This window comes from Electrophorus electricus, chromosome 7, assembly GCF_013358815.1.
Source record: "Electrophorus electricus isolate fEleEle1 chromosome 7, fEleEle1.pri, whole genome shotgun sequence".
NCBI classification, from domain to species: Eukaryota; Metazoa; Chordata; class Actinopteri; order Gymnotiformes; family Gymnotidae; genus Electrophorus; species Electrophorus electricus.
In genome coordinates, this window is record NC_049541.1 from 12,694,800 (window position 1) to 12,716,819 (window position 22,020).

The 22,020-nt window shown below is 45.8% G+C and overlaps 1 protein-coding gene across 3 annotated transcripts in view; it reads left to right on the forward strand.

The window, feature by feature from the left end:
- gramd4a (GRAM domain containing 4a) overlaps positions 1-20,641 on the forward strand; it is a 26,624-nt gene extending 5,983 nt beyond the window's left edge. For 2 of the 3 annotated variants that reach the window (XM_027014573.2, XM_027014575.2), the window contains exons 3-20: positions 1,517-1,631; positions 11,312-11,432; positions 11,692-11,753; positions 12,085-12,220; positions 12,658-12,683; positions 12,808-12,899; positions 15,780-15,871; positions 16,304-16,352; positions 16,477-16,548; positions 16,743-16,786; positions 16,991-17,100; positions 17,827-17,981; positions 18,446-18,463; positions 19,164-19,308; positions 19,404-19,497; positions 19,830-19,920; positions 20,013-20,081; positions 20,404-20,641. In XM_027014573.2, the coding sequence (XP_026870374.2) occupies positions 1,517-1,631; positions 11,312-11,432; positions 11,692-11,753; positions 12,085-12,220; positions 12,658-12,683; positions 12,808-12,899; positions 15,780-15,871; positions 16,304-16,352; positions 16,477-16,548; positions 16,743-16,786; positions 16,991-17,100; positions 17,827-17,981; positions 18,446-18,463; positions 19,164-19,308; positions 19,404-19,497; positions 19,830-19,920; positions 20,013-20,081; positions 20,404-20,502 (1,590 nt within the window). In that variant the 3' untranslated portion in view covers positions 20,503-20,641. The remainder of the gene's footprint in view (positions 1-1,516; positions 1,632-11,311; positions 11,433-11,691; positions 11,754-12,084; positions 12,221-12,657; positions 12,684-12,807; positions 12,900-15,779; positions 15,872-16,303; positions 16,353-16,476; positions 16,549-16,742; positions 16,787-16,990; positions 17,101-17,826; positions 17,982-18,445; positions 18,464-19,163; positions 19,309-19,403; positions 19,498-19,829; positions 19,921-20,012; positions 20,082-20,403) is intronic. The other variant, XM_027014574.2, reaches the window with a different exon arrangement.
- The last annotated feature ends 1,379 nt before the right edge of the window (positions 20,642-22,020 follow it).

Here is a 22,020-nt window from a genome sequence, read left to right on the forward strand (position 1 = left end):
CACAACTCCTACCCCCCACCCCTGGCGTCCACCTCCCCGGTCCAGACAGTCGGTGTGTGGGCGCTGGGATATTTTTGTCTGACGTGCGACAGGCTTAGGACAGATTTTCTGAACAGCAGCAACTCGCTCTTGAGACAGTGTGAGTCACAGCTTCTCTCCGCACCTCAATTGGAATAGCCTTGCTCGGTCTCTCTCTCTCACACACGGTTTCTCTCTGTCACTCTTTTTCCTTCTCCTTCATCTCTCCAAATGTTCTCCCTCTCTTCCTGCCTCCCCCAGTCTCACTGTCTCAGATGCGCATGCAGCACACTGTTGTGTTCCCTCTCTCTCTCTCTCTCTCTCTCTCTCTCTCTCTCTCTCTCATGCAAATGCACCCTTGCTGCTACCGCTTTTCATTCATAGGGCGTTAAGACATCCCAGACCCACAGCTGCATACTTCTGTTTGTGCACAGCTGGACTGCTGGGTTACTCTGGCACACCTGCACTGGGTAGCACGCGCCCACTGTGAAGTGTGGAGTACGTTCGTGACGCGTGCACTACGTGTACTGTAATTCTTGCAAGAATGGAGCAAGCTCATGACGTCGATGTTTGTTAACAGCAGAAGAGGGACGCGCTAACCTGACGCTGCCGTTGCCAGCGTGGTGCGGCCATGTTGGTGAGGCTCACACACGACTCCGGGATGCTGAACTGGGGAGGGGCTTGTGGGATGCCTCTGGGCGACGCCGTCTCTGTCCTCCTGTGGATCTCGGAGGCTTCCTTTTGGAATTTGGCCTTTCCGGCTGTTTATTACACACTTGTACACAAAGAGAACTGAGTGTGTACCTGTTCTCTCTCTCCTTCTTGATCTCACCCCAATTTTCTCTTTATCCCACATGCATGCTCTCTTTCCTTGTACCCATTTTCTCTCTTTATGTATATTCTCAGATTTTAATGGGAGTGTGTGTGTGTGTGGGTGGCTGGGTGGGGGTGTGTGTGTCTCGCCAGTTCAACAGACAGCAAAATGGATTAAGATATGCCGCAGTGTGTGAATGAGGCAGGCTACTGCAGGGAGAGGCATTTGCAGCAGTGTGTGTGTGTGTGTATGTGAGTGAGAGAGAGAGAGACAGAGAGAGAGTGGCCTCTTAAAGAGATACCTCTTCTCCATTTTTCTGCTTCTTTCTTCACTAAATCACATCATCACAACAGCCTTACTACTAGTTCTCTCTCTCTCTCACACGCGCGCACACACACATGCACACAGCGGAAAACTCTCTTTTGCTGAGACAGGTCTCTCTCTCACTCCACATTCCCATTCATGCACCCTTACTTGTGTGTGTGTGTGTGTGCGTGTGTGGAGTCGGGTCGAGCGTGTGCATTGCTAGAAGGCATTCTGTTTGCTGGACTGCTCGCTTGTCTAGTAGATTAGACCCTTCGTTCACAGATTGCATAGCAAGTATAGTAGGATTCTTTTGTGTGTGTGCGAGAGAGAGAGTGTTATTAGCCTGTAACCTTGTATCTGTGTCTGTGTTTTGGTCAGGCTGGATCTGGGGCTCTCAACATGGCTGCCTTGCAGGACCTAAGGAGCGATTCAGAGCGTCTCAATGAGGTTAAGGGTCATCTGGAAATCGCCTTACTGGAGAAGCACTTCTTGCGTGAGTACCGACTGGGACATCTCTTCTCTTCTTCCCTTGTTAGCTGTGAGAAGTGAGCTGTGTAACACCGCACAAGTATGCGTGGTGTTCTCGTTTCCCGTGTTAAATGGACTCTAACCATTAGCTGTATTGAACGCTGATATGTCTATGAATGACAGCTAAGCTTGTACAGACATCCACCTGACATAGATGATGCTTTAACCTGTTATGGCAACCACGCAAATGTGGGTCAGGTGGCGTAAGGGAGCACAATGCCTGTTTCTTACAAGGGCTGCCTAATAGAATATTTTTAATTACTATGATATTACTGTTGGCAATTAAGGTAGGGATATCTCCGATAATCCAGATGAACATTCTCTGGCTGTTTAAATGAATCCTGGGAGTTCACATAATCAAATCAAATCATTATTCATTTTATCTGGTGTGGAGGCTCTGCATCAGCCAGCCTTTGGCCAGTGTCTGCCTGTGTCGGCCAGCCTTTGGCCAGTGCCTACCTGCGTCGGCCACCCTTTGACCAGGCTGCTTGGCTCCACTTGTTCTGTAACTTCGTGGGGGCTCTGTACGGATCTTTTTTTTCCAACATTCAGAATCAGAATTGCATTTTTTTGAATGAAGGTCTTTTTAAAGAGTACCAAGGTGCAGTGGTTACTGTGAATGTGCTGAGTGTGCTTGTGTGTGAGGGGAAAGGTTGGTTAGTGATTATCGATCATCCCTGTTGTTGTTGGGTGACCTCACTGATTTTGCCTGCTAAAGGGCATGTGTGACTGGGTTAATCAGAGATTGTTGTTATTTGGGGCAGACCCTTTTTATCTCACGCCATCAGCACTGAGCTGTTGGGGCCAGCGTGTGTGTGTCTGTGTACATGTATGCTTTCTGTCTCCTTTTGATTGTAACTGTGGACAGGAGTGATTGGAAATCTTTGGTATGGACCAGTCTTGAGCCTTTGTCCTCTGTTTGTTAACATAGTCAGCTTAGTAGCACATGACCATACACGCATCCAATACAGCGGCTCATGGCATCTGAGAGCCTGGGTTAGTTCGTTAGATGCTTAAACCCCTACGTGATGTAGAGTGGGAACGGCCTTTAATAATGGCATAAAAGCACTCTGTGGGTTTAATTACTTACTTGGTTAATAAGGGAATGAGATGAAAATGGGAAAATGGTATTCAGATTAGGATCCCTCCCTCTCTCACTCACACACTCTCTCCGATTCTTATACACACACTCTTGTGCACGCACTCACTCACTCACTCACTCACAATCTCTCTCTCTCTCTTTCTCTCTCTCTCTCTCTCTCTGGCCAAGGTTAGCATCTGTACTGTATACACCCCTGTCACCAGCTTTATTGTCTGTGTGACTGAAGGTTATAGTAAGTGTACAGTAAAAATGTAGCATAATAAGGAAAACTGTTATCACATGAAGAGTAAATTGTGACTTTCATTTAAAAGAACATGATTAAGCTGCTGGTCCAGGTTTTTCTGTGCTATCTCCTGAAAGTCTTACACATTTTACCAGTAAATCCTTAAGTAGATTAGCAGACAAAACGCTTTGTTATTGATGATGGAATTTGAATGTCAGTAGTGGGACTGCAGCCCAACTGTGTGTGTGCGCGTACCTTTTAAATATCAGTGTGTGCCAGTCTGCCCCCTGCACGGATGGGGACACCACATCATCCTGGACTCTGGAGTGTGGTCCTGTGCTTTTGGGGCAGCTGTAAACATCGTGGGTGTACAGCGTGCGACTGCCATCGTAATTCTGGCTTTATGACTCTGTAGATATGACTGGGTAAACAGCTCCAGATCATGCAGATTGTGTGTGAAAATTCAAAAAGCTTTGGGAATGGCTTTTGAAGCTCAACCGGCTTCCTCTGCTCACGGCACTTACACGTGTATCATTCTGCCTTGGCTCTGGGAGGGAGGGGGGTTCATTGGGTCCGTGGGCACCTGTGGGCATGAACTCCTGGTGCTTGGAGGAGCAGACTGTGGTCTACCTGACATGATTGTGCTCAAAGCCAGGATGTACTGTGAGCCCTGAGCCAGGAATTTGTGTGTGTGTATGTGTGTGCGCATGCGCAGTTCATTGCCAGAAAGGCCTTAGAAATGTGATTAGTATCCCTGACGCCAGCTTCTTACTCCTCTCCTTACCACACTCTCTCTCACACACACACACACACACACACACACACACACACACACACACACACACACACACACACACACAAATTCAAGCTTCCAGTTGTCTTTTTCAGGTAATTTCAGGTAATTTAACACTAAAGAAAGGGAAGAACCCATCTGAAGCTGATTTCCAAAAAAACTGCCAGACCCTTACACACATGTATGATGTATATCAGCAGTTTTTACCATATTTTCCTCACTGTTTTAGTCATAGCGAATTCCTACCTGTCACACCAGCTTCCATTCCTTGAGGGCAGTCACATGCTTCCTCGGAGGCGCACGCAGCCAATCAGTCTCTTTTCCAGCAGCAGCAGCTCATGTAGTGTTTGGGGGGGGGGGGGTTTCGGGGTGATGTAACACGCTCGGAGGATATCGCTCAGCGCCCCCCTTCTGATGGAGGGAGACTATGCCACGCCTCCCTCCCTGAGCGCACGGCCAGTTTTGCTCTCAGGCTCCTGCTCACAGATGACTGTGTTCCAGGGACACAGAAGCAGGATGTATTTTATGGGGTCAAACCGTAGGTTGCTGTCGGCTTATTCTACTGTGTTCTTCACCACTAGCAGCCAGCCACAGCTGTGGGGATCTCCTCTTCAGACCCCTCCTTAAACCTGACGAGCACTTTCCCCACTTCTCTAGTTTGCTTATTCTCTTCAGCAAATATTAGAACAGAACTCTGTTAATATGAACAAGATCAAGAAGGAAAGAAAGTAGCTCGGGACCGAGTAGCTTTGTTAAGGCACGCCCGACCCACAGGATGCCTGTTAGAAAGGCCTTTAGGGACACGGGCAATAAGACGTGGGCTCAGAAGCATTTAAAGTGGGAACACACCAGTGCAAAATCTGTAGCCATTTGAGTGTTACATTGGCCCTGATGTGTCACAGTTAAATAGGAGTGGGGAGAGACTGACTTTATTACTATCAAGCGCGAGATAAACACTGATTTGAGTCCGACATCGAGGATGGTGGCTTGACGTGCAGTAAGCTGCACTTATTGGCTACACATTACTGCTCTTCTCCAAATGCTTCCTCTGGAATATCCTGTGTATTGAGGGTCTGGTGAACCGTGAAGGACTTTTTTTCCCTTTATTTACTGCACCCCCGCATTCTCTTCCTCTGTGCTTTCAGTCAGGTTACCATGCAACAGCACCATTCTGTAGGCAGGAGGCTGGCCACAGGAGCCTAGCTGTGCAAAAGCCCATTGTGGGGTTGAAAGCCGAAAGTCGCTTCATAGAACTCTGTGTGTGCGGGATGAGGTGGGTGCCGTTGTGAGCACTGGCACATCACTTTACAGAGCGACAACGCACCCTGCGTGTTCCTAAAATGCCACCAAACCCAGCCGTCCATGTTTCCAGCTCAAAGCTAGACATCAGGGGCTACAGATCCACACTAAATCTGTCCCAATATGTCTAACACAATGACTATTATAGTGTTAACTGTAGATCGCCTCAAGTTAGGGGTTAAGTTATTGTATAGTAATTCTACAGCCTGGCATTGGGCTCCAGAAGCACGTACACTTGAACATATTCAGAACACTGGCAGGCTTTGCGTGGTTGTTGAGGGGACTTTTAGACATGCATCACTGTGGTTTTGTGCACTCTGAGCTGCAGGAAGTCGTGATTGGATCCTCACAGCTGAGGGAAAAGCAGGAAGTGGCTTTGAAACAGGATGCTGGAGAAGAGGCTGCATAGTTTTGGCTGCAAATGTGTTTTTGACTGTCTTTCAAAATTTTGTATCTTTTGATAAATTGTGACATTGAAATATTATTACCTGATTAGAAAGCTATGACCCTTTACAAAAATGGAATGCCATCAAAAGGCCGTCCTATGCATAACGTTGTATGAGCAGGTAAAACACAGAACTGTACTGTACTGCGGCTCTTTTGAGTTTGCATGTGTGTTTTTTTGTGTAACTTTTCTGTGTAAAATATGTGTTCATGTAACAAGGTCATAGACTGCAGACAATCTTGAATTTGAAGTGGCTTAAGGTGCCATGGGCCTGCACAATTTTAGCTCTTGGCTAACTCAATGCTATGTGCACTCCTTGTAACAGTTTTACAACTGAAACAGGACTAAAATAGTATTGTTGGAGTGCGTCCTTTTTTTAGGTCAGAAAACCAGTTCTCATGACTGTAGTTTTTTTGTAGTCCAAATTGTTCACGTTTGTTTGTTTCTTTTGAGGAGCAAATGAAGTTTTATTGTTTTAATAATCGTCACATCTTTCAATCTGATTGTACTCTGCTAATGTATGAGCCAGTATCCACATCACTCTGTTGTGTCTTCCAAATCCATTTTATTGAGAAATGAGTTCCATTTTGCTCCTTGTCAGTGTGCCTCAGCCTCACATTGCAGGCCAGCAATCTGTTGGTCCAGCAAGCATGGTCTTCCTCATCTGTCATTTGTTTCACACCTTTTAAAACTGTCCTCTCACACAGGTTCCATTTATGTAAATTCAGACTTGTTCACTTTGCTGCCTCGTTGGGCATAGCTTACTGCTTTGGGCTTTAATGTCCATGATACGATTTCAGATATAAATACCGTCCAGAATGTGCTGCAAAAGGTGCTTTCAGCACACACCAACTCCTTCTCCTTTGTTTAAACACCTTTGTTCAAGAACGAATCGTACATAGTACTGTTCTACTTTGTCCTTAAACCCAAAGTAGATGACCGTGCATTAAGGCACCCGGAAGCTCTCCGCTGGCTCACGCAAGTCTGTGTTCATACTTGTGCTTCTCACAAACATCCACCTTTTGTCCTCAGCCATTTTAGCACTTTTTCACAGCTAACACTACTTGGAGTGCCTCAAAGCTGCATGTTAGGCCCTGGGCTGGATCTCAAACAAAGGGACACTTAAACAGTGTATGGGGTGATTTTTGAGGCAGTATATGTGGACTTGAACAATAATTCGACAATAAACACTGGAGTATAGAGTTACAGCCCCATACAGAGAGGGGCTCGCTTGAGTCAGAGTCACGATGGATGCTGTAGACCTTGACGTAGAGGTTCTCTGCGATATTACTACTGACAAAACCAACATCCATAAGAGCAACCTCGACCTTAGTAAGTGTTCAGCTACACCATTGGCATTAAGATGATCCCTTGGATCGTAAAGCTGTTATCATTTGCAGAGTTTATTCGTGACTAACTGCTTTTGGTGAAAATGGAACAATACATTAAGTACTAAAGAAGTTGGATCCATATTCATGTGGTGCATACACGTGTGAGGGATGGTGAGGTTAATCAGCTTTTTTGGCTATGAATACTGTTTCATGATGTTAAAACAGGGAACTGAAACAGAGTTTGACCCAGAATGAACCTCAAAAGATTTTTGTTGGTATAGAAGCAGTTAAGAATTGGTTGTTCAGTGTGTGGTGTATTTTGCTGGAATAATTGAAAGTTTTTAAAAAGTTAGAACGCATCATTGTATATTTTCTCCAATCACCATACTTGCCCAATTCTATAGCCATGGATTGTGATCTTACCTTCTGAGCATGCTTCTGGGCACATTATGTGTCTCTCGCACACGACACACAACACACACACAAACAAACAAACAAACAAAAAAAACACGTTGCAGCTATTTTACAGAAACAAGGGTTTTTTCTGGGGTTTTTTTGTTTGTTTTTTTGGCCCAACAAATCGGTGAAATCATTGTTTTAAGATCAGTCATGTTCTGAAAGCTTATTTCATTCATACTTGGGTAAAATGTCCTATTTTACATTTATGGCATTTAGCAGATTCCATAAATGTAAAAGTTCTTGGGCTGTTTTTAAAACTCTAAGTACAATCAAATGAACATTCCTGCTGTCTCTGTGCTTGTCTGAGTACAGTTTTATGGTTGCACCAACGTCATGCTTACAGTTAGGGTTCAGAAAAGCTGACCTGCTTTTAGATCAGTCCAATATGAACTTACATGTGTGAAGAATGTTTGTTTAATGAAAAGAGTGCACCAACATCCACTGAACATTAGGAAGGCTTCTGTTTTATAGGCATAGTCACAGACTGCAGCTCATCTGCTGCCATGCCTAGAATATAAACCACGCCCAAGCCATCCATCAGTGGCCTGTTTCTGACCACAGGACCACTGTTGACTAGCTGATGTCTGGGATTGCTGGGCGTGGCACTGCTGTGTGTGATGGTGGTCACAGCGGTGTTACGGGTGTTTGACCTCATCTAGACACCGTTTTCCAGCCAGCGAAGCTTCACGAGGCGTTTATTTTCGGTTTAGGTTGACGGTGGTCAGAGCAACGCGTAAGACCTTAGACCACACCGCTGAAGGGCAGTGGTGATTTTTGCCAGCCAGGAGTCTCCGGGCAGCAGCAGTGAGTGATGTCAGCTCTCGAGGCGGAGCTACTAACAATGAGCATATTCCAGCCTGAGTGTGTGTGTTTCCATAAAGCACAGAGGCCCACTGGCCCAGCAACAGGCCATTACCGGTAGGAGTCATTATAGGGGGAGAGAGAGAAGAAAGAGGGAGAGAGAATTATGTTGGTATTAACAGACTGGCGAGGGGGACGGGCTGCAGGCAAAAGGAGAAAAATATAATGAATGACTTTGCAGAGTGGAAACTGGGCAAGCTGGAGTGTGTGTGTGTGTGTGTGTGCGCATGAGGCGGGGGAATAGAGAGTGCACACAGAGAGGTGCTGAATCTTTGATGAGGTCTAACAGGTGGAGACGTGTGTGTGTGTGTGTGTGTGTGTGTGTGTGTTCATATTGATCTGTACTAATCTTCTGCTCAGTCCTGCAACTACAATCTAAGTCAAAGTTGGATGAGAAATCTGGCATGCGTGAATTATATATAAGCTGCACACAGGAAGAAAATGTTCTTTTAAAGTCTGCACACAGCTCATTTTGTGAACATGGTGGCCTTGTGGTGGGTCGTGTGTGAGTATTGTGTACAGAATCTACACTAACGGTCAATCTGTTTGGATTCTGTGTGCATGTGTACCCACAGAGATTTTGGAGGCAGGAAGATGCATCACTTTGTCTGTCTCTCTACAGCTGATGCCCCAATAAAAGTGTGATGTCGTCAGATAGTACTTCACTAAGCATATGCGCTCTATAGCTGTAACCGCAGGCTAGCATGTCTTGTAACCCACACATTTTTGGCTTTTATGAGTGACCTGGTTTGAACCTAAGCACAGCCAATAACTGCTACTTTTACTGGCTGCTTTATCGATACTCTGTAGCTGTGCCATATAGGCTGCAGTACCTTGGACTTATAACTTGTATATGAACTGAACTGCAACTTGCATTTGTATATACACATTTAACACATACAGCAAAACATTTGCCCTTTGGTGGAGACCACATCACTTATGAAAGGCCATGGCACTCAGAATGTGTGGATGCCAGTGACAATGCACAGTGCAAGCTATGGCAGCCTGTTAGGGGCAGATATGTGATATGTGCCAGCACCGTGTATGTGTGCGAGGCAGACATTAATACTGCTTTGTCCTCTTAACCGACTGGATAAATGCTGTAGGTAACGGCAGTGCCTCTGATCAGGTTTTACAAAAGTGACCCTGCGCTTCCAGAGTTTTTGACTTCCCGTTTCTGTCCCATGTCAAGCTGTTCTTTCAGTTGAATTTCTGTGGAGTGGGTCGATGGCGGTCGAAGTGCGTATTGTTCCGCTTTGACAGAGGAGCATCCTGATTGGACTTGAGCTCTCTCCTGATGATTCGCAGTTCTGAGCTTGTGTGCCATGTGCTGGCGGCCTTTTGGAGGCTGCTTGAATGCGGAGTGGGCCAGCAGAAACAGCTTTCCCAGCTAACGGTGCCGTGCCTCTAGAAGCTAACGGTGCCGTTAGCCCGGAGAGCAGCACCGTGACTCTCCAGGCTAATGGTGCCGTGCTACAGATTGCTCCCATTTTGTTATTTGTCCATGTTGTTGACTCCTATCAGTTAAAATGGGGAACCCTTTAAGAGACACAGTAGCTAAGAGGGCTATGGAAAGGTGTGTGTGTGTGTGTGTGTGTGTGTGTGTGTGCGTGCGCGTGCGCGTGCGCACACTTGTGTTCCAGTACCTGTGCCTCATTTATTTTTAATTTCATTTTCAGCATCACAGCCTGGGGCAGCTTCACATCGCTCAGCTATTATGAGAGACGCTGTTCTTGTTATTCATAGCGCTCTCCTATTGTGTGCTCATGTGTTTGTATGCGCCTGTGTGCGTGCGCCTGCATGTATATGTGTCTGCACATGCATGTGTGCTTGCATATGTGCCCACGCTGTATATCTGCAACACAAAGGCTTATACAAACAGATCTAGCAAACACATGAATAATTCAGTTAGCCCTTTTCATTTGCATCCTGCAAGATAATGTGGAGGAAAGACGAGGAGTTCCGGGATGCTCCAGAACAGCTCGCCTTCAGGCAGGACTGGCGGGACCCGTTGGAAGGCAGTGGAGGGTGGTGGTGTGGGCTTTATGTGCAGGCTGCCCAGAATACTGCTTAGAAAGTCAGGATGCATTTCCTGCTGGACACACGGGTGGTTGCAGACGCTGCCTGCTACACACGCCACCGGCGTATAGTGATGGAGTGCGACCACCAGCAAGCCAGAGGTGAGCAGTGGTAGCTCAGTGGTTAAGATACTTGACTTGTAATCGGAAGGTTGCTGGTTCAAGCCCCAGTGGGCCCCTGAGCAAGACCCTTAATCCTCAATTGCTCAAGTTGTACTCAGTCATAACTGTAAGTTGTTCTGGAAAAAAGCATCAGCTAAAGGCCGTAAATGCTCCTGTGACTGATCGATTAGATGCACTCATGGGCTCTCTGTTGTAGCTGGGTTTCTGAATATCCTCCCCAAGCTCTGTCTTGCACACTGGAGTTACTTTCAGTGAGTATTAGATCTTTTCGTCATTGCGCCTTTCTGTCACTTGATGACTCATCAGCGGTCCAGATTCAGGCCTGTCGTATTTTTGTTTGTTTGGACAGCGCAGTAAATGCACGCTGCCAGGCCGTCCAGCCAGTCTGACTAAGGGCTCTGGCAGGTGCTCAGTGCTGCCTGAATGTCCGAGGAGTGCAGAGTTTTCCGGCTGAGAGGGTGAAGGCACCTCAGTGACGCCCCACTGTCCACCTCTCATCACCACTGCCGACGCTCCTGCTAGCACATATGGACTAATGACTGGCCCCCCCTCAGGGTGTGCAGGCCAACGTTACCGGTCCTTTGTTGTCGGTAACTGGTGGTGATGGGACTCAGGCTCGCATTCCGCTCTCCCCCTTTGATGCTTGTGCGGAGGGAACTAGCTTCAACGCTTAAATATTTATAAAGCTTGGTACAACTGGAGAAGGAGCACTGGAACAGCCGACATAGAAAGTGACGCTGGGCTGGGAGGGAGACCCCTGGTGTCTCAGCGGGTGTCTGAAAAGAGGTGCGGCTTGTCCTCGTCCATCCCATGAAGCAGAGGGGGATTGTGGGGGAGAGCAGGGCCTCCCCGGTGTTCCCTTAAGCCCACGCCCCTCTGTACGCCTCTTCCTGCCTGTCCGAGATGTTAACCTGGTCCTCGTGTTCTGCAGAGGAGGAGCTGAGGAAGCTGCGAGAGGAGACCAGCGTGGACTCGCTGAAGCAGGAGCTGGAGAAGGAGCGTGCACGCAGGCTGGACCTGGAGCTGAAGATGAATGAGGCGCTTAAGTCCAGGTATGCGCCATGGATATGGTGGGTGGTGCCAGTGCCATTCACACCTCAACAAGTGGGTCGTCTTTCACATTTTCTCAATAATTCATATTGTAATTCTTGTATTGTAGTGAGGAATCAGTACTTTCGTGAAACATGACCAGTCCTCTCCCATGCCTTTTGAATGAAGGCCACTTTTTAAATGAAAAAGTCTGTTACTGTGAATAAATATGCCAGGAGCATAACTTGATGTGTGACACGGTTTTGTTTCTGTCTGCATCAGGTTAGAGGACTCTCCTCCCCAGCCGTCCCGTAAACAGCAGTCACCGTCGGCCAATGGCACAGGTAATGGAGCATGACCCTCAGCTGACCTGTTAATGAGGCACAGTCCAGGATCTCTGTGTTTCTGTCCAGGATCGCTCGGTGTTTCCATCCATGGTTGCACAGTGTTTCAAGCACCATCAAAGCGTGTTATTTTCAGGGAGCAGTCTACATTTATAGATGAGTCTATCTAGGCCAGAGGATCTAGTTTTACTCACACACGCACACACACCGAGTAAATTAGGTTAATAGAGCTTGAGTTTGTGCTCTGAATTACGCAGATCAGTCTCTCTCCATCTCTCTGTTGCTCTCTCTCACATGGAGTTGTCTGTCTGTCTGTCTGTCAACCCCCCAGACAAGCAGCGGAAGGAGACGCTGTGCTCCCGGTTGCAGAAGTGGCTCTATGAGCGCTTTGGTGTTTACATTGAGGACTTCCGCTTTCAGCCGGAGGAGAACACCATAGAACCAGAGGAGCCTCTCAGTGCTAAGCGGTAAGATGGAGCACAGGGAGGGGCTACAGGTGTTCTGCATGTCCTCTGATTGGTTGATTATATGTTCTTGAATTTGAGAAAAAGTTATCAATTTTTTTTAAATGCTCACTCCCCCTATTGGGCCACAGATGCAATTACATTGCTACTATGGCCTTCTGGTTGGGCTTGTGCTGATGGGATGACCTTGCTGATTGTGGAACTCTGGGTTTATCAAATCAGCGAAATGAAATTCACATACTCACTGGATTTGCTTTTAGAATTTGAGAAGATCTATAGGAGGGTAACCTTGCAATGAAGAGTATGAAGGGGAGTGCGTGTGTGTGCGGTTGAGTCATAAAATCATCATTGATTAATCAGGGTTTGCCCACCACTAATTGCTTATCAGAAGATCAGTGCAGATATATATTGTAAGAAATCTCTCTTTTTCTCTGTTTCAGGTTAACAGAAAACATGAGACGACTTAGTGAGTCACCTTTGGAGTTTCTGTTATTAAACTTTTGTGTTTAAAATTTTTGACAACATTATTAATGGTTGTCAATATACATAATAAGCCATATTGTTAAAAGGGTGTGCGTGTGTGTGCGCAGAGCGTGGCGCCAGACCTGTAACAAACTTCATGAGGAACCTGTCAGCCTTATCCGACTGGCACTCCGTGTACACGTCAGCGATTGCCTTTATTGTGAGTGCTGATCTCACCTCCATTTCCTTCCCTTTGGTCAAAACAGTTTTTCTCTCTCCCTCTCATGTTTTTCTTTTCTCTTTTTATTTTTTCCTTTCTCGCTTTTTCCAAATATATATTCATACACATGTTGTGTGTTTGTTTGTTTGTTTGTATTTCTGCCCACACAAATGCCCCTCACTGGATGTACTTACATCTCTAGAGAGAAGTGTGCACGTGCGTGTGCGTGCACGTGCGTGCGTGCGCGCGCGTGTGTGTGTGTGAATCCCAGGACTTGAGCAGTTTGTCAAATGCTTAAACCAGGCAGTCAATCACTGAGCATAATGCCACAGCCAGAGTCACTCCCCGCACACCTGTTCCCCATTCTGAAGTACGAGGTGAACAGGAAGTGAAGGTCTTTTATGTGATCTGCTGCTGTGATTGGTATGAATGAGCAGGTGTAAAGGTGGCCCATGACTCTGGGTGTGTGCGTATTTTCCCTGTACCTAGCATTGCACTCTTGTACTGTGTGTGTGTGTGTGTGTGTGTGTGTGTGTGTGTGTGTGTGTGTGTGTGTGTGTGTGTGTGTGTGTGTGTGTGTGTGTGTGTGTGTGTGTGTGTGTGTGTGTGTGTGTGTGTGTGTAAGCATTAAACAGTAAGCCAATCTCCCTTCAAGAGAGAACAGGAGAGTCTGTACGTAGCCTCCAAGCTCCTGTGCTTTACTGAGCCATGCATGCACACGCCGAATGAACCAAATAGAATAATACTAAAAAAAGAATACACCATACTTGACGTCAATAGAGCTAAAGCATGCTGAGTACAGTGCACCACTGCTTATGAACCCTGTGGGACCAACTTAATATTGTATTGTAAAAATAACCATTTTGAGGCTATGTGGACTGCAGGTTACATATATAAATACACATTTAAAAATTGCATTTAAAGGGTTTTACTCCTGTAGCATGAGTAGAGGCAGAAAATAGAGCCTAAACTAACAATAGTGAACATGGAAACAGTCGTACATGGTGTATCTCAACATGAATAAGATTAAAGTATTATGAGTATTTGTAGTTCATGTTTATGGAAATTGTATAAATCCCAGATTACTTTAATCACTTACAGATGATGCCTTCAATGGCATAAACAAATGAGATTGCAGGAGATTAATTCCATGTATCAAAGCGTGAGTGCTGGAGTAATGAACAGGACTACTTCCTGCTTTGCAAAGGAAATACAAAAGCTGGCAAGCTAAAGGTCCCCAGCAAGGGGTGTTATTTAGCATGAACTAAGGACAGAATGGCTCTTCTTTTATTTATACATACACACACACACGCACGCACGTCAGTCATAACATTAAAACCACCTAACATTGTGTAGGTCCCCCTCGTGCTGCCAAAACAGCTCTGACCTGTTGAGGCATGAACTCTTTGAGATCTCAACATGTGTTCTGTGGTATCTGGCACCAAACATTAGCAAATTCAGTCTTGTAAGCTGCAAGAGATCTGGAGAATTTGGAAGCCAAGTCAACATCTTGTTCCTCAAACCATTCCTGAATAGTTCCTGAGGAGTGTGGCAGGGTGCATTATCCTGCTAAAAGAGGCCACTGCCATTATGGAATACGGTTGCCAGGAAGGGTTTGGCTAGGTGGTATGCATCAACATAACATCAACATGAATGCCAGGACCAAAGGATTCCCGGCAGTACATTCCCCAGAGCCTCACACTTCCTCCCTCCGCTGGCTAGTGTCTTTCCTACAGTGCTTGCTGATGCTATCTGTTGCCCAGGTAGGCATCGCACATGCACCCGGATTGCCACATGCTGTAAAGGAAAGCATAATTTTTCAGACCAGGCCTCCTTCCTCCGTTGCTACATGGTCCAGTTGTGATTCTCTCATGACCACTGCCGGCACTTTTAGCATTGGACAGAGCTCAGCATGAGCACTCGGACTGGTCTGTGGCTACACAGCCCCGTACATAGCAAGCTGTGGTGCACGGTGCTTTTCGAACTATTTGAGCTACAGTAGGTCTTCTGTGGGATCAGACCAGATGGGTTAGCCTTCACTCCCCATGTGTATCCGTGAGCCGCAAGGGCTCATGGCCCTGTCCAGTTCATTGCTTGTCCTTCCTTGGACCACTTTTAGTAGGTGGTGAGCACTGCGTAGCGGGAACACACCACGTGAGCTGCCATTTTGGAGATGCTCCAGCGCAGTCTGAGCCGTGTCGCGTCTCTCAGATCCTTAACCTTGCCTGCTTTTCCTGCTTCCAATACATTCAAGGACTGACCCCCCCCCCCCCCCCCCCCCCCACCCGACAGGTGCTGCTGTAAGGAGATAATCAATGTTATTCACTTCACCTCTCTGTGGTTTTAATGTTATGCCTGATTGGTTTATATATAAGTCAATACAATGAGTTAGTATTTTCTAGGCAGTTTTTCTAAACTACATTTGTAGATTTTTTTCTATTACTTTTACATAAAAATATAAAAAAAATTCTTCTTATATTACGGAACTGAATGAGTGAAATCTAGTTGAAGCATCACTTGTGGTTACTTCCCCATGCCAGAAGGTGCATTGGGTTAGAAGTATTAGCTAGTAAAACACACTATGCTATTAATGTCCCACTTGTGCGTTTACAGCATGGGCCACCAGTAGCTCCTGCCTGCACCAGTCATCTGTCTTTGTGTATGTGTTTACTCACATGGTCATTTTGCAGTGGTGGCAAAATGAAATTTGTAAATTATATGTGGCATTACAGTGTAGATTATTTCATTTGATGTTTTGTAACTATTTTAATCTATAGGTACAGGATTTTGTGTGTGTGTGTGTGTGTGTGTGTGTGTGTGTGTGTGTGTGTGTGTGTGTGTGTGTGTGTGTGTGTGTGTGTGTGTGTGTTTCTTCCATAGGTCTACATGAATGCTGCATGGCATGGCTGGGCCATCCCAATGTTTCTCTTCTTAGCCATTCTGAGGTTGTCTTTGAATTACCTCATTGCAAGGTAATGAGGACCAAATCTATTTGGGTCCTGCTATTTCACGTTGCCTTTCCTACGCCAGCCGGCGTGGATAATGATTAATGATGACAATGCCATTTCAGTCTTATTACGCATGTGTGTCATCTCCTCTGGGCTGGTGGTGTTAATATGAATGTAGACATATTGGACATACAGTAATGCTGCAGGGTGCAGAAGGAGCCTAGTGAAAAAAGTCAGAGTGCAGGTGAGGAAGAGACAAGGAGGCGTGCTGGTGGCCATGGTTACCATCTCTGCCGAAGCATTTAATCCAGAGATAGATAGCAGGCAGTTCGGGGAGGGGGGGGGGGGGTGGATGCTGTGGGACGCTTGTTTCCGTGTGGTGTTTGGTATTGCTTTCTGAAAGTGCGTGTTGTAGTACATGTTTGAAACCCATCATCATTTCTGCCTCTCCTACAGAGGGTGGAGAATTCAGTGGAGTATTGTGCCTGAAGTTTCTGAACCTGTGGTAGGTGTTCGCTTCCATCACTCCGTGGTCTGCACACTTGTGCATGTGTGTGCAGGAAGTGACACGTTTGTGTGGGGCTTTGATTTCTACTTTCCTCTTGGTTTCCCTTCACGTCTCTATTTAGGAGCCTCCGAAAGAAGACCTGACCGTATCAGAGAAGTTCCAGTTAGTGCTCGATGTTGCACAGAAAGCCCAGGTTTCTTATTATTTCCTCAATTATGAATGAATTGTCTAATTGTTCAGTTAGAATGCCTGTGCGTGTAACTGTAATTTCTTAAAGGATCACTCCTATATCTATCAAAAGACTTTTTATATTTAGATAAAATTTGCCCTTAAGTGGTCCGAAGATTTTGTTCTATGACATTCATGCATGTTTTTGAATTTCCATAGAATCTTTTTGGAAAGATGGCAGATGTTTTAGAGAAAATAAAAAAGTAAGTGACCTCTTGCTGTGGACTATGAACAGAAATCTGCTGTTCTAATATTAACATAATGGGTGGGAAATATGTATAGGAAACATGTCTACAAAATTCGAATCCTTTACTTGCATATGGAGATGGAAAAGTTAATGGGTGTGCTTTACTGTGCGTGCGTGTGTGCGTGCGTATGTGCGCGTGTGTGTGCGCGTGTGTGCACAGTCTGTTCATGTGGGTGCAGCCTGAGATAACCCAGAAGCTGTACATTGCGTTGTGGGTGGCCTTCATCTCATCCTGTGTTCTGCCCTACAAGCTTATGGGCTTTATTATTGGTGAGCTTATGCACTAGAGTGTACACACACACACGCACGCACTTGGTCATACACACACATCCAATGACACTTATAGCCAGTGTATTAGATTAAATATCCCATCTGTTGTCATTCACATCTTGTTTCAGCTCTATGTCAGAGTTCACTGGTATGTAGATATTTCTGGATGGTGGTCCACTCAGCCTAGCAGAGTCGCACGTCTAAAAACCCCAGCCACACCGCTGTGTCTGCTGACCCTGTAACCACTCAACAGCCTACCATGTTGATACCCTCAGTGTTATTGCTATGTTGAATTCCACATTGCCTAAATCATGCTAAAGATAAGAGAGGAGACAGGTTCACCTAATAAAGCCACCAGCATGTGGGTACAGTGTGGGTGTTTCCAATAAAGTATCTGGTGGGCAAACACCCGCTGACAAGCTGACTCATATGCCCCGTTAATATGAGCAAACCACAGACACACACACACACACACACACACACACACATGGAGCACCTCAGCTGTTCCCCTGGGTGTCATAACCTGGAAGTCACACGATTGCTATTTTTAACTGGACAGTGGCCCAGCCAATGTGCTGCAGGGTCCTTAGAGTTTGTGTGTGATCATAGCTGAGTGATGTGCCTTTTGGTCAAGCGCGTGACGGGTCAAGAGCCACCACGTAAAGTGTTTGCTACGATGATGCCCGTTTTGCACGTTGCGTTACGTTTCTCTCCCTCATGCTCCAGGGCTGTATGCCGGCATCAAGTTCTTCATCATCGACTTCCTGTTCAAGAGCTGCCCCAAGCTGCGAGACAAGTATGACACGCCATACATGGTGTGGAAGAGCCTGCCCACGGACCCTCAGCTGAAGGAGCGCACCAGCACCGCCGTGTCCAGACGGGTACGGCCCATCTGAACGCATGCACGTGCTCACAGGCCAGCGGAGGAAGTTCGGAAGTGGAATGTTGGCGTTAGTTCGGCGGTGTTTACTTTACATAGTTGTGCAGTTAGCAAGTTCGTGACTGTGAATGCGTTTTAAGGTGTGACGCATTTGACTGTGTGTTTCTGTGTGAGAGAATTCAAATTAGTATATCTCTTTTTATAATGAATGCTTGGGTCTGTTTCTCTGTATGTAATGTGCATCTACATTTGCATGCATTAGTGTGTATTTGACTGTTTCTGTATGCGTCTGTCCATATACAATGTGTGTCTGTGTCTGTGCATTATATAATAAGTGTATGCACGCATCCATGAGTGTGTATACAACACCGTGTGTGCGTCCGAGATGACGATGTCCTGTGAATGGGTGCCGCTTGCTTGTCACGCCTGCTCTTTTCTTTCTCTTTCTCCGTCTTTCTCTCTTAGCTGTCTTGGTGTGCAAAGGTATGGACTCTGGTGTGCCCCCCTCCCCTGGCTGTGTGTGTGTCAGTCATGCCACCAACTCACCTTATTCTCTATGTCCACGTGTGTGTGTGTATGGAGAGAATGACTGGTGCCTGTGCACTTATGGGTATATGTGCTTTAAGGCACAGGAAGCTAATTCACAAGCCCATTATTTAGCAGGTGAAGTGAGTAGTTTCCTGTAGAGCCGCAGAAGCGTCTGCTGTGACTTTTAGCCACTAATGTGTCGGCCTTGGCGGTGATCTGCTGTCCCTTTAGTGCCTCCCTGCTTTCGAGTAGTTAATGTCCCTTTTAGATGTTGCAGGGAGATGAGCCTGTTGTCTGTTGTAGTGAAGGGCCACTCGCCCACACCCAGGGCTGTTCTGTCATCAGGACCCAGCCTAACGGTCATAATGAGTGTGCCAGCGGACCAATGCTGTACTGCATGACCTAGACTCTCCCGCATGAATTCACACCGTTACTAAACACACTAACATTTGGGATGCGGCCATGTCGTCTCAGGTACCCAGCTGAATTAGGAGCCTGTGGAAGATGCCGGTTTGGGTGGGGTTGATTTTTGAAAATTTTTTTATTTTATTTTTAAAGCTCTCACCGGAGAGCAGAGGGCATTGCAGGCGCGGCGGCCCCAGCGAGGGGACGAGGGGTGGGTTGGTAGCTGAAAGCCCTTCCACTTTGTGAACAGATCCAGCCGGTGGTATCGCGGGGCAGCCTGGCAGCTATACCCTCTGGCGCAGGCAGGGAGGAGGAGAGCAGCCGTTCGCACAACCCCAAGAGAGGCGTCTTCCACGAGATCTTCAGCCTGCCAGAAACAGAGAGGCCCCTGGCTGGTGCGCCCCACCCACCGTGCCCATATGTTAGTTATGTGCATGCCCCCCAGTAGGTTCCATCTGTGGTGAAATGTGGGTGTTTTGCGTCTCTGCAGTGTGTGAAAATGGATGGAGGTGCTGCTTGATAAATCGGGACCGGAAGATGCCCACTGATTACATTCGCAACGGTGTCCTCTATGTTACTGAGAAGTAAGAAGCTTCTCCACACACACAAGCACACACACACACACACACACACACACACACACACACACACACACACACACAAATACAAACAGAACACACCCTTAACCAGCCACATAGCTTCCTTGAGCTTTGAATTAATTAATCATTTGAAAACTAGGATTTTTCTTAACTATTTCTTTTGCAGTCATTAATTTTTACATAAAACTTTTAAACTTTATTTTGGGTCTTAGTGCTCCTACAGCTGATATCAAATTAATATTAAATTCAGCAATTAGTTACATGCCTTCATACTCTTGCCTTAATGTTCTTTAAGTTCAAGTTTGTGTGTTTCTCAGCCACTTGTGTTTTGAGAGCTCCAGTTCCAGATCGAGCTCCTCCAAGAAGAACAAAGTCATTAAACTAGTAGACATCACAGATATCCAGAAGGTAGCTGAGGACATTTATTTGCTTTCTCAGTTCAGATCCTTTTAGAGGCCAAAGCAGAGCTTAATTTTGTGTTAAATTTTTGTTTTCCACAGTATAAAGTGTTATCAGTTTTGCCTGGGTCTGGGATGGGAATCTCCATTGCCACACCCTCAACACAGAAGGTAAGTTATAGTTCCTCCCATGAAGGTAATATTAGCCTGCATCAGGTCAGCTCCACAGCTCAGCACTACAGCCTTGTGTTTTCCAAGCACTAACACGTCTGCCTCAGCTAACGGTAGGGCTTGCTCATTAACAGGCTGAATTAGCTGGGACAAGTTGAACCTTGTTTTGCGAAAAAGCACTGAACCTTATAGTGTTGTGAACCTCCCAGGACTGAACCTGTACCAAAGATTTGCTCTCAAATGATTCAGTGAATGATTTGAAATTATTCACCTCCTTCATCACCTGTTTGATTTCCACGTGTCTTTCTGTCTGATCTACCAGCCCTTGGTCTTCGGTGCTATGATCCACAGAGACGAAGCCTTCGAGGCAATCTTCACGCAGTACATGAAGATTGTGACCACAGGCAGCCCTGAGACTTAAGCCCTGCCAAGCTGCACGGGGGTAGGCAGGGATCATGGGCGTGGCAGAAACGCACCTTTTTTTCACGTTGGCTGGTTAGAAAATCTCATTTGACGGGCAGAAAACTTGCACCAATGATTGGCGAAGATGTTTGCACATTCCGGCGGGTGGGCGGGTGGGATGGGACACCAATGGTTTTTAACTGACGCTTCGTGGCTGAGGGCTTGGGGGCTGGATCTCCTGGCCCGCTTGACTGCGCAGTGTTGTATTCTAGGGAGTTTCCAAACTCAACTTTTTTCCCCTCTGGAATTCTGATTATTATTTTTTTTCCCCCTTCTCCTTCTCTGTTGAGGCAGGGCTAATCTAGAGTACCGCAAATGCATATTAATGATGACGTGAAGCCTTTTTTTTTGCATTTGTTTACATTGCTGCACACTCCTACGGACATACACACATGCGCACACAAATGCACACCAACTCATTCAGTTCAAATTTGACCAACAGTGTGCTTGAGATGTCTTTTTTGCATCAAAATTTGATTCCTCCTGCTACACAGCATTGTAGTTGGAGAAACTCTGTAGTTTCACATGTGAAATGTTTTAAATGCCTTTATTTTAAATATATTTTTATAACAGCCAGTGGAATGATTGATATTCGATTGAATGAATGATTGATTGATCAGTTGATCTCTTGATTGAATCTTAGGTGGAATTGTATACCAAGTGAATCTGTTCTAAAGACTAAACCACAATTTATAAGGTCTTTATCCCAGATTTTAAATCTTAAGTACGCTAACTGAGCTAACATTACAAAACTAAAAGTGGTTTCATAATCATTTTACTTAGTTGTAGGGGTGTGTAATTCCAACATAAAGTAGTTTGAGGAAGTATCAAGGTACAACACATTGCACTGTTTTTGTGAGATTACTTTGTTTCCATTCATTTGTTGAAGAACAATGGGAACTAGTTGTACCTCTTTAATTGCAATATAATTTGTTCTAATGTCAAAGAAGTATGATGCATGTAAGCCTACAGTATGCCATTACAAAAGTATGACACGCTATGCAAAGTACCAGTTGTTTGTGGGACTGCTCTTTTACTAGGGGAAAGGACGTTTGTAACTAAGAACTTAAAATTTACTTTAGATTAGCCTAATTCTAAGACTGATGGTCTCTCCAAAGTTGACTAATGTTTCTAATTAAATTGTCAGCTGGTCCTCCATTTGCAGTTACTCTATGAATAAAGTATATTGGGGACCTTGGGCAAGAATAACCGTGTTTAGAATGTTTACACCCTTCGACAGTGACCATATTCAGTTAGCCTAGATGGGAGAGGCACTTGCCTTGTGGGGAAACACCTGGAGTATTCTAGAGATGCTTTGGAAAGAAGCTTCCCATGTTCAGTCTAAATACTGCTCTACCTGCATTACATGTTACTCTGTCACTGTGATGTGGATCCTTCACGCTGCAGACTGCGTTATGTCACATGATTGTGGGAGGTCTCATCTCCGTCTGGCTTGACCGAGCTTTGCATTTACAAC